Raw genomic sequence first — 12,043 nt, forward strand, 5'->3', positions numbered from 1 at the left:
ATTTTTCCACAGAAATGTTCTTTCAGGGGAAAGAGATGCCCTGCATAAAAAGTGTGAGTGCAGTTATTTCAAGAAAGAAAGGCAGACAAATGGACTTGGACCACTCAAACACCTGAACAAAATTTTATTGTAGACCAGGGCTCTGCAGTACTAATCTAGATCACTACCTTCAACTAGTATCTCTAGAGAATACTAATTAGGTATTCCCAATTAGTCACTGCTGGAAAGACACTATCACCCAAATTAATTCCCATCAAAAAATGTTTTAAAATTAAAGTGGAAGGAGATGTGACAGAACTTCAATAGAGGGAAGTAGTTAGGAATCTAAACAAAAGGAGGAATAAAAAGGAAGGGTGTGATGTTAAGATTAATGGAGGAGTTTTAAGACAGAACGATCTGGAACAAAAATCCAGATGAAAACTGTATAATCAATAATTCAGAGCTTCTGAAAAAGTCTCTAATGTCCTGCAAAGCACAAAAGCAGCGTTGTGAATGCAGTAAACCTTCATGCCACATACAAACATTAGAAAGAAATCATACAAGATAACCTGTAAAACAAAAATTAAACCTGGGCTTGCACTACCACCTGCTGGAGAAAGGCATAGCTGCTGGACGGCAAGAAAAGAAAGCACAGTATGTTTGCTCTTTTATTAATTTCTGAAAACTCTCAAGTCATACCACTGTCTCCCAGTCACTTTAAAGTGGCATATGTTACCATAGCATCATACATGGAAAGCAGCAGTAATACGCTCTCCCCTTCCTAACCTTCTCTCCTTCCCTGATGCTTCACGCATGTTCACACAGTTACACACTGAACCCAGCTGAGAACAGCTCCAAGTTAAGCCCTTGAAAAAATTTTAACTGCAGGTCTTCGCGGTCTTCTTGCGAAGAGGAGAGAGAGGGTAGCAGAATGGGAAGAGGAGGCAGCCAGTGCTGCCAGGGATAACGCTGGCTTATGCCAGTTTAACATGGTCTTGAAACTTGAGATCAGTGGAGGCCACTCAGCAGTAACAGTACAGTATGGCCAGGGGCTTGGGACATTTTACACAAACGTGCATCTTCCTCTGCTGTAAATTACTTCCAAATTTAGCATGACAACTAAAGCAGACAGAGGATCCTTTGTGGTATGCTATACACAGCTTCTGATTTCAGCCACAAGCACAGCAATAAACTCTGAACCATAACAAGCAGCCACCGGAAGTAGGTGCTTAGACCCGTTCCCAAGCCTGCTCATCAGCTACAGCAGCGAGGGTTTTGCACTTACATGTCCACATGCTCGGCAGTGGTGCCTTCTCCTTGTCAGAGCATTAAAGGGCTCCTTGCATTTCATGCACATGGTTACTTCATTGTCTCGTATCCACCTCGGTGCTCTCTTCCCAAGCTCAGCATTCTGAAGGGGGGCAGGGGGAGGATGGGAGAATTAAAAAAAGCCAGTATAAAAAGTTGCACAGTACTTTAAATAGAGAAAATAATTATTCTCTTCCTCTGGAAAGGAAATGGCAAAACACAGCTCAAGATGCATTTTGAACTCTATACAAGAAATAACAAAGAACCCAGTCAAAAATCATTATGCATCTCTGAAAGGGTAATATGTTTTGCATTTCAAGAAAAAAAGAGGCTTGTTTATAAGATTTGGCATTATGAAGAAAAACAATTACCAACATGACTACTTTGTAATTCCTCTGCTATAAGAACAATGAGCTTGAAAACAAAGTTTCTGCCAAACTTTTTCCAGTTATTGAAGAACAAAATGGGTACTAAGAAGGTTACAAAGGAATAACAGCAACTTACAGAAACCTCAATTGGCATGTCTTCATATTCTTTAGCAATAGCATTTCTGAAAGTTTCATTCCTCTGCTGAAAAGCTTCTATAGTATTCTGAAGCGCCTAAGGAAACAATGGAGAAAATCCTTAAACATATTACACTTAAAATGGACTCTGCATTCTGGCCATTTATTAATTAGCAGAGGGAAGCTACAGCCAGAAAATATAAATACTACTTTTTCTATTGCTTCAGTGAAAAAGCATTTAGAAAATAAAGAATGTAGATGAATTTACCTTTATCCATTCTTCCTTATCTTGTTCAGAACTAAAAGAAATATTTGACACGTTAGTCCAAAACTAGTTCAGGAAACATTATCTCACTATCAACAACTTCTTGCAAAAGCCAAGCTTCTGAAGTAATTCTCAGGAATTTAAAATTAAAACAATACTAATTGTTAACTGTCCAACTTTTAAAAAAAAGAAACCAAAAAACCCAAATAAAAGAAACCAAAAAAAAAACCCCCACAGAAAACAAAAGCATGACTTCAGGCTTCACAAGTCTGCAACCACTAAGCAGCGAATTCAAGTTGAAAGATAAACGTAAATGCATTTAAAAGCAGCAATAGTATTTGTATTGTAAGACCTTTTTTTTTTTTGAGAACAGGATAGAAAGGAAAAGAAGACAACGCAAAATTTAGGTGTAGGTGTTTTTTTTCTCCTCTCATTTCATGCACTAAGTTCACATGCTAAGACACATTTCTCCTGTGTCTTAAACCTTCCTCCCTCCCCAACAAAAGTAATTTCCTTAACACTTTTTTATGTTGTTGTTGTTGTTTAAACTTGTGTATAGTGGCAAGAATAGTATCCAGTTAAAACAAAAGGAAAACTCTGCCTTAATATTATAAACCAAACAGCAGAAATTTTCCTTCTATGCATTAGGGCAGACACAGATGCTTTAAGAGTAAGTACAGATGAGATATACAGATGAGAGATACAGACAAGACAGAGATGAGAAAGGAAGCATATTCAACGCTAATTTTGTATGACAGCTGTGTCTTTAAAATGTATCAGCAGGACTTTGACATTAAAATCTTTGGAAAAACATCTTATGTCACAAGTAATAGTACTATTAGAAACTACTGGCCAGTGTTGGTAACAAATACAGTTTATCCGCAAGCTTTAAGTCAGAAAGATGAGAATTAGCACCACAGTATATCTGGTTCTTCAAAAGTGGCTTCCTCCTTGGATCATGATGTGGAAAAAAACCCCTTCTGTAGCCATGCAGTATCAGCCATGCAAAATTTTATTTTCCTGTGGATTGCTATGAAGGATGTGAAAGAGAGCTTTTACAACATCTCCGTAAAAATGGCTCCTCACATGTTGTTTCACAGTATTAGTACAACTTTTAAGCAAGCGGAATCCTAAACAAGGGCTTCACCTTCCCACCTACCATCTGCATATGAGGCAGAAGAAACCTGTCTAAACAGCCAAAATAATTCTCCCTACCTGCTTACATTAAAAAACAAAAGCTGAGCTATTAAATGTCGTACCAGATTAGCAACCTCTCAAAGAAATAATCTACCAGCTGTTTAAAACCAGTGATTGACAATTGTACACAAACAGTATTCTGAAAAAATAAATAAACAGAAGCCTACTAGTAAAGAAAACCCCAAGGGTAAACTAAACATTACAAGCTCATGAATCAAGGACATTAAGGTATAGGGTACATAAAATACTCATCAATTAATCAAGATTATTCTAATATAATTGAATAAGTTCTTATTTGGTACTTATTCCTTCACAATTTTGTACAGACAATGCATTCTAAAAATGTTCGTAAAACCAAACAAAACATAAAAACATGTTCTTCTCACACCTAAAATAAACTAATGCAATAAACTTTTAATTAGTGATAATTCAGGAAAGCTAACAAAATAAACTTACTTTGTTGCAGCATTTTTCTTCCATTTAAAAAGTACTTCACAAACAGTACAGCAAGATGCCATCTTTCACCATTGAAATGGACGTATGGTATAACAACTTGCCAAATACTTAGCAAGACATCACACAGCAATTTATAGTAGATGTGATTGATAGCCAAAAACATGCCCCAAAAGTCTTGCAAAGCTTAGTGGAAAGTTTTTTCCTGTCATTTTTCAATGTATATATTTAATTTCAAATGCAATGATAGGGTAAGTAGATTTCTATATGCTATTATATTTCTGTATTCACTGCTGTTACTCTCATTAAATATTACAAGTTTTTTTCTATAAAGTAAAGTAGCTTGCAAGATTGTTTGCTAGCAAGCTATGGTTTGTTCCCAAATACATCGTGTCAACACAGAACCGTATCTACCACGGACATCCTCCTGCGTATTTAATCCTTGCCTCTCTGCAATGAAATCCTGACTGCTAAGAACAGGATCTTTAAGCAGGTCCAAAAGGAGAGGTGGAGCACACTACTTTATTTGAAGTGGGGCAGTCTAGACAGGGAAGGTTTAGTCTAGGCAATGCAAAAAGCAGCAATGGGAAGGTAACCCAGCAAGAGGAGGATAGGAGAACCAATAAGGAAAGCAGAAAAGTGCCAGTCGGAAGAGTGCAATTAGAGGAAAAGGACCTAAGAACTAAAAGGAGAATTTGCCTACCAGGGTAAGGTTGGTATCTGGGACTGGAGGAAAACAAGTAGACTGGAAACAGGCCTTAGGAATGGAGGAAAGCAGGTGCCCATCTACCACTGTGGGAAACTATGTTCTGTGGACATTATCCCCACTGGGGTGGAGAGTTTTGTTGGGTGTACGTGCCCTGAGGTGAACAGACCCATTTTTACCAAGGTGGCTCAGGTACCAGACGCACCAGCACTGCCCAGAGATTAACGCACTCAGTGTCCCAAAACACTTAAGTCAGGCAGGTTGCCTTTGCATCAGTTAGGTACGCTGCTTTCAATTTTCCAGCCAGCCCATTCACAGCTATCTTAGGTATTTCTGCAAGGTAAGGCAATGCACTATAAATTGTAGATGCATCTTTTATTCCAAGAGATTCTTGGACTGATAACTTATGATTTTGGCAGCCTAGGCTATTTTCAAAACACTGATATTAAGATGAAGCCCATTGCATCTTTATCCAAATCTATCAGTCCAATCTTTTGTGTGTATATATTTAATCCTCCAAAAATTAGATAAAAGGACTTTTCTTACCTGGCCTGCAACTCCAGTGTTCGCTCTTTTCCAGACACTTGAAAAGTGTGTGGATATTCTTCATTATGAGTTTCTATAATCTTCATACCATCTATGCCAACTCTGGTTCGAACCGAGAACTTTGACCCTACCAAGCTGAATTTGGGGACGCAGTAGAGTAACATATTGTTAAACTGGGGAAAAAAAATAAACACATGGCTTTGCATTAACAAAACCACAGATACAGAGATCTGAGACAATATCGCAAAGCTGGACTCAGTGGGTGAGAAAGCAGGTTCTTTCCTGCTCAGTTGATATACGAAAAGACCAAAGCTCTCATGCAAGACAATTCCTTTTTCTTTTTTGTTTAGAAATAAGATTAAAGGACGGCTTCAGTGGATATAAGAATAATTGCTCTGTATATGCAACAGTCTTCACAGCATTTATTACCAACTATATTCAGACTGGATATTTTTTTACAATTTTACAATTTACCATTGTAAACCTTCTGCTAGAAAAACCCCATTCTTATGCCCCAGTTCTGCAAAAACAACTCTAAATGGCAGAGTAAGAACTCTTTTCTTCAGTCTATATTATATTTACCCTGTATCAAAAACATTTGGCTTTGTAGAAGTTGTAACTAATATTATTTGAGGACATTATTTGTCTTCTCTCCAAGAGAGAAGAACATTTCTGTCTTACAGTTTTTAGTCACTGAAACCCTCAATATCACAGGGAAAAGAAAATACATGAGCAGGACAACAAAGATATATTCCCTTATTAAAGATTAGAACTTTAAATGATGTTTAAATGTCTAAGGCCCCAGCCTAGAAGCACAGTTGTTAGATCTATAGTGTTTAATTTTTGCACATTTTTTCCCCTCACATTTTCTCACAATTAATTATTAAAAAGAGAAACTTGCTTCAGTTAAATCACATTTCATAGAAATTCTGTCTAGCCTGTTGTCTAGCCTGTATCACAGATACAGCACATTTGAACTTGTCACCTCTCATATGAAGTGTACATCATTTTAATCAGCTGTCTAGCCCCATCTGAGGTCTTACTATTCAATGGTTTCTCCTTTTGTTTGAAGCACAGATAAGCAGGAGTTGTGCCGCAACAACCCTTTACTAGTCTTTATTAACCAGAAGACATGCAATGCTAGAGGCCCGTAAGCAAAAATGTATTAGCACTTTTTAACGCATGGGAAGCAATGAACTACATCAAACCTTTTCCGACGGAGTTGTAAGGGAGCATGGCTGTAGTTTGTTAGGACACAGGCACCTGACAAGAGGATGACCTGCCACAATAACAACCTCCCACAGGACCATGAGACTTACTGGAACCTCAACACACACAATCTATCAGGACTAAAATCCTAAGCTTTTACATTTTGGTTTCATGAGAATGTCAAAGTTCTCACGCTCTAGGACCTGTATTTATAATCAGCACCCACTTATTTAAAAGTGAGCTGCTGGACACTGGTTCCATTTATTTAAAACCATGTATTCTGTTCTAAATGGCATTTTCAAGCCTTTCTATAAGCAGTACGAGGTTTACTCATGCTCTAATATCACTAGTGGAAAGGCATTGACATCAACTAGAGAGGATTTCCCCTCTCTCTTTGGTAGTTCTTTCAAGTCTAGAAACGTATACAGCCGCTCCAGCAAACACAGGCCACCATACTTACTAGGAAAAGATACCGTTCTTGAGCAGACGTATTGCGAGCAGCGAGTTTAAGGATCTGTCCTTCTTTTATCAGTTCATTTGAAGGATTCACAATGTCTTCCTCTTCTCCCAGCATCTCATATATCTCTAACAATTTCTTTAGATTCTCCTTTACAGTGAAAACACAGTTATACAACTTATTAATTAAAAGCGTAGCTCTTTAAGCATGTTTAAATGAAATTATGGGAGCTTGTGTAAGTCTGGAGAATGTTAGCTTTGAAAAACATATATATACCTGGTATGTATGGTCCAGCCATGCAGATTGATTAACATAGTTTATACAGTAACAAGTACTTTTAGAAATGTTATCTCCTGTTAGATAACATTTAGATAACTGTTAGATAACGTTACCATTATCTCTGGTAATTTTAAAAATGCAGTTATACGTACAACCTGCATTATTTTTTGTCCAAAATATCTCACATACTTAATGAAGTACCTATCATGCCAGCCCAATATGGTAGAGAAACAGTAACTATTCTGTACAAACATTATCTCTACATTGACAGAAACAGATGAAACAAGGTTAAGAGTCCAACATAGGGTCAGCTATTTGAGCCAGAAGAGGAACCTAGTCTGTCTCATTTTCCACTTGAGAGAATTAGGTGCAATGCCAAATTTTGTCAAGCATTTCCAGGAGCTGTATAAATACATCAAGTAGGAGCAATCACTTGGACCCAGGAAACCCATTTTTGCCATTTTAGGGAAGATCTGCAATTCGTACTCCTAGCTTCACCAAATACTCAAATATAATATATTAAAAAATGAACAAGGAAAGAAGGATCATTTACCATTTTTCTTATTGCACTATTAGAGTGACTTGCTGCAGTGGATATAATTTCCAGGGATTCTAGACAAAGAAAAAGAAAAAAGTAAAACCAAAAAGCTGCATTTTTACATGTTTATAAATTACATAGAAAAAAAAGGATCATTCTACAAAATTATGTTTGTCATTTTTATGTAAATTACAACACTACAATAAATTTAAGTTATCAATAAAAACTAACCAAGGTAAAGTGGAAAGCATAAGAAAGTCAGCTAGCAAAAAGAAACTATGACGTAGAAAGATCAGAAGAGAATTACTGCAGATTACTTTAGAGCTTCAGCATGACATGACTGTTCATGTCTCTCTCCTCTTTTCTCAAAGTAGTCCAGAATGTCATACTATGTTTTTTAGTTGAAACAGCTCACATTACAAATATTTACAGTAATGGTACTAACAATGAAATATTTCAGAAAATTATCTGGCAAGTAATTTTGAATAATTTGTGGAAATAGCTTGAACTGTTCTTGTGTAAATACAGAGAGGAATCAATTTTAAAATGGGCTGGTTTTTTCCTGACAGGAGCTTAAAACTACATTAACTCCACTTTTTTACAAGTAAGAGACATACATTCCAAATGTGCCTAAAGCAAACAAAAATGCCAACAAAAACAAACAAACAAAAAAACCAACCACCACAACCCCTGCACATCCACAAAGCAAACAAATCAAAACCTGTGCGCTGTTCCAAAACTAAAGCAAAACTTATGTGCTCCAGGAGGAGAACACTAAAGGCTTTTCAGTTTTTATATTAATTTCATCCACTATTCAAACAGATTTTATTTCAAAGAATCCTACAACTCCACTGAAGAAATTCTGTCATTCTTTTCAGAGGAACTTTGCCTCTTCCCTTTATTTTTCCTGAAAATATCTTTAATTTACAGTATCCTCTTACTAGTATCTTATTACAGCTCTTTTAATAGCTAGAAGATATTTACTTTCAGCATCTTTCCAGTCTAGGGAATCCTGAGGCAATTTCCTTAGGTAGTCCTTTAGAAGCATCTCGTAGCGTGGAATGCGTTGTACTGGTTCTAGCATGTGATGTTGCAATGTCAAATTTCCACACACTTTTTCCTTCTAAAAAATTGTAAACATATTTCAATGTAGTAAGCAAAAATGTTACTAGGATATAGTAAAATAAAAATTATGGCTGGCAAAACAGAAATAATGTATTTTGAAACATGCATGATAGAGCTTCTGAAAGAAAATAGAACTACTTTACCAAACCAAATAATTAGAAATTCTTTCCTAAAAATAATTGTAAAAAGAGTTTTCTAAGTACCCAGTAGAATTCATAAATAAAGTCCTACCAGAAAAAGCTCCCAAACTCTAGTGTATTTTAACTTAGTTTTGTAATAACTCAGACAAAAGAATTACAACTGAATTAATAAGAACAGTTCATGACCATGTATTAGAAAACAACTCGTAAAATACACCTTTATAGCTAATTTTTCTATCTGAAAAGGGAGTGCTTTCTTTGAGTTTCATTTATAATGTAAATCCCCTCAGCAGTGTTTTAAGATGCATTCATTTCCATAATCTTAGATGCAATTAAAAGATTACATTAAAATACACTTAGTTGTCTTCCCTGGCTTAGAATCACAAGACGCTATAGCAGTAAAATTTAAGTGGAAATACCTTATCCTATTTCTAGCTGCTCAGTCTGCAGTAGGAAGACACATACCTGCCAATTCACAGAGAAACCTATAGGGAGCACTAGAGGGTGTAAAACGCACCTCTGAAAAGAATGGTGCATTGCTTAACTGTTCAGCTTTCTTTACCTTTTGTGGCTCAGCATTTAGGGTTATATACTTACTTCCAAAGCATAGTGCTCTGCATAACAGCACTGGTGTGAGCCAACAGAATACTTACAGATTCAGTGCAAGGATCTATAGCTGCACTGACAGGTCACTTTATCTTAAAATAGTATTTACTTTTGGTATCTACAACAAAATGTAGTATTTTTTTAGTCTTCTCATGTTGCAATCTTTATACTTTGGTCCTCTATGTTGCACTGGAAAGGCTGGATTTGTGTGGGTATTTGTGCACATGTGAAGGGAGAAGAAGAAGAAACAGAATGCCGTGTGAAGCGGACAAAAATAACCACCCTTAATTCTAAGGGATTTGGTATTTAATTTTCTCTTTAATCCTTTTTTCAGCCACAAACCTATATATATATTTATAGATGCTTGTATTACTTGGAGATGTACATTATTCTCCTCATTACCTGAATGTCTTGAATAATGAATTTGAATTGAGGTGACCGTTCAGTCCACGTTTTCACCAATTCCATTGCGTTATCAAAATTCTTCACATATTCTCCATACATCTTGAGGAAAGGAGCTAACTTTTGCAGAATATCTCCAATTCTGGGGGTGGTAGTCCTGCAAAATAAGAGGGTGGAATCTCAGAGCAAACAGGAAAGAAAAAAAGTCACACAAGGTTAAAAAACGGTTTCAAGCGTTTAACAGAGAATCCTTCTGTTTGGGATGGCCTCGTATAGAGTTCCAATATAAGCATTAAAACTGGTCTGAGTTAACATGGAAAGATTGTTTGTATCGTCTTTGATTATGTATAAACATGATAGGTCATGTAGAGCACTGAAGAAAGAAAAGCTATCTATAATGAAAAACTTGAAAAAACATGACCTAATTTATTTTATTTGCAGTTCCTTAAAACTATGTTATCTTCTTTTGAGCACACTTTACTCTCTAAGCATCTAACCTGTGGTTTTGTTTGAGGACTAAATCCATACCGTACAGCTTCTCTTCTGTGCCTTATATACATCTGCGTAAATACATGTATTTACAACTTTTAAAAATCATTATTTATCTAAGAAAACCTGTGAAGTAGAGAGAATCCCTTGGATTCCAGTCTTTTGTGAGAACTTTCCCACATCTTTCCCAATTATTGATAGCATCTTCAAATAAAGCAGAATGATGGAGAGGCGGAGAGAAGCTGCACTCTCGATGCACACAAAGAAAGCGGAACAGCACACATGCATCTCCGAGAACTGCAATACAAAACATGTTTCACATTTTGTTTTCAAGGACAGATTCAGAAACTCAGTACCTCTGGATTTCTGAAAGTCTGAAACCAATGTTGTGGTAGTGGTCTAAAGCGAAGCAATCTACTGCAATTACTTCAGCAGTCTACTCCAACACACCACTACTCCAAGAGAAAAGCTGTGCAGAATGGAAAAGTTATTTGAATAGCGAATGTTGCCAGGAGTGGCAAAGGCTGGTCCAGCTCCAGCTCCCTCGGGGGGGGGCAGAAGGTACCTATGTATGACCTGGCAGAGGTCTGAGCTACTGCTGGGCCTGGCAACTACAGACGGGGACAAGATAGGGTGGGGAATTGGTCTCTGAAATCATCAAGGCTCTCCACCCTTGATTAGCTTCACATATTTCTTCAACCACTCTACATGCAAGCAGACACTTCCAAAGGCAAGCTAGCAATTTAAAACAAAACCCCATTCCTTTGATTCACTAAATGCTATTTCCCTGGGTTTTCATTTTATTGCAATGTAGCAGCATATTTTTTAACTAAAAATAAAATACAAATTATGCCAATTCCAACAGAACCAAAGAAAATGTGAATACATTTCTAAAGGTCACCAGAAAAAAAAAATAGTCATTAAAGTTTTCTGATAAATTTAACAGATAAGTCATTATAAAATTTTGCAATTAAACAAAACATAAAGCAGAAAAGACTGGGGCAATCCATTGTACCTAAAGAAACTGGCACAAAAAAAAGAATACTTCTACTTAACTGTTTCACAACTATTACCAGACAGACATTAAAAGAAAATCTCAAAACTTTTGTAAACCAAGAATTAAGAACAGTTTGCTCTGCCTGCTCCTTGGATACCTATGGATGCCCATTTACACAGACCACTGCAATTTCACTGTCTCTGAAGATTCAAAATTTTCAAAACTACTTTTCATGCAAGGCCCTTATATGTCCAAAGAGGCCCTTATATGTTTGAGGCTGTAAAAACACAAATTCATCATCATTTCAGGTAAGAACGACAAGGTCCACGTCGCACAAAGAGCTCTGGAAGAAGAGGAAGGACAGGGGAAGTCTCAGAAAGCAGAACCTTCTGAGAACAGCATCCTCTCTTGATGGACTTACAAGTGTAGATAACTAGTTCATCTCATACTCAAACACTACACACCATGAGCCAAAATATGAAGTTCTACTAAATGCTGTCAGGTCCAGGGGAGTTACTGTTCTCTTGGATAGACAGATCAGAAAGAGAACTACTACCATGGACTCAAATCAGCACTGCACTATTGCCAGACTCCAAAGATAGCATCATTACACGGGTCAAGAAATAGAACTTCACATTGTAATGTAGGTACAGAAACACTTCGTATTTCTGTGTTATCAGACCACAATGGTATTCACATCTGCATTCTAAAAACTCAAACATGAAATAGCTGACTTATTAATCATGATTTGTAGCATCTCATTTAAAACTGTCATGGCTGCAAGAAAACTAAACAAAGGTCTGTAAAATCACAGCACAGCAAAGGTGACTACAGAACGGCTTTC

At 36.7% G+C, this 12,043-nt stretch overlaps 1 protein-coding gene across 2 annotated transcripts in view; it reads right to left on the reverse strand.

The window, feature by feature from the left end:
* FGD4 (FYVE, RhoGEF and PH domain containing 4) overlaps positions 1 to 12,043 on the reverse strand; it is a 116,996-nt gene that overhangs the window by 8,375 nt on the left and 96,578 nt on the right. For both annotated transcript variants that reach the window (XM_075503818.1, XM_075503826.1), the window contains exons 7-14: positions 9,714 to 9,870; positions 8,425 to 8,563; positions 7,456 to 7,514; positions 6,627 to 6,773; positions 4,958 to 5,130; positions 2,059 to 2,089; positions 1,792 to 1,887; positions 1,265 to 1,390 (exon numbers count right to left, since the gene is read on the reverse strand). In XM_075503818.1, the coding sequence (XP_075359933.1) occupies positions 1,265 to 1,390; positions 1,792 to 1,887; positions 2,059 to 2,089; positions 4,958 to 5,130; positions 6,627 to 6,773; positions 7,456 to 7,514; positions 8,425 to 8,563; positions 9,714 to 9,870 (928 nt within the window). The remainder of the gene's footprint in view (positions 1 to 1,264; positions 1,391 to 1,791; positions 1,888 to 2,058; positions 2,090 to 4,957; positions 5,131 to 6,626; positions 6,774 to 7,455; positions 7,515 to 8,424; positions 8,564 to 9,713; positions 9,871 to 12,043) is intronic.

The sequence above is a fragment of the Mycteria americana genome, chromosome 1, assembly GCF_035582795.1.
Source record: "Mycteria americana isolate JAX WOST 10 ecotype Jacksonville Zoo and Gardens chromosome 1, USCA_MyAme_1.0, whole genome shotgun sequence".
NCBI classification, from domain to species: Eukaryota; Metazoa; Chordata; class Aves; order Ciconiiformes; family Ciconiidae; genus Mycteria; species Mycteria americana.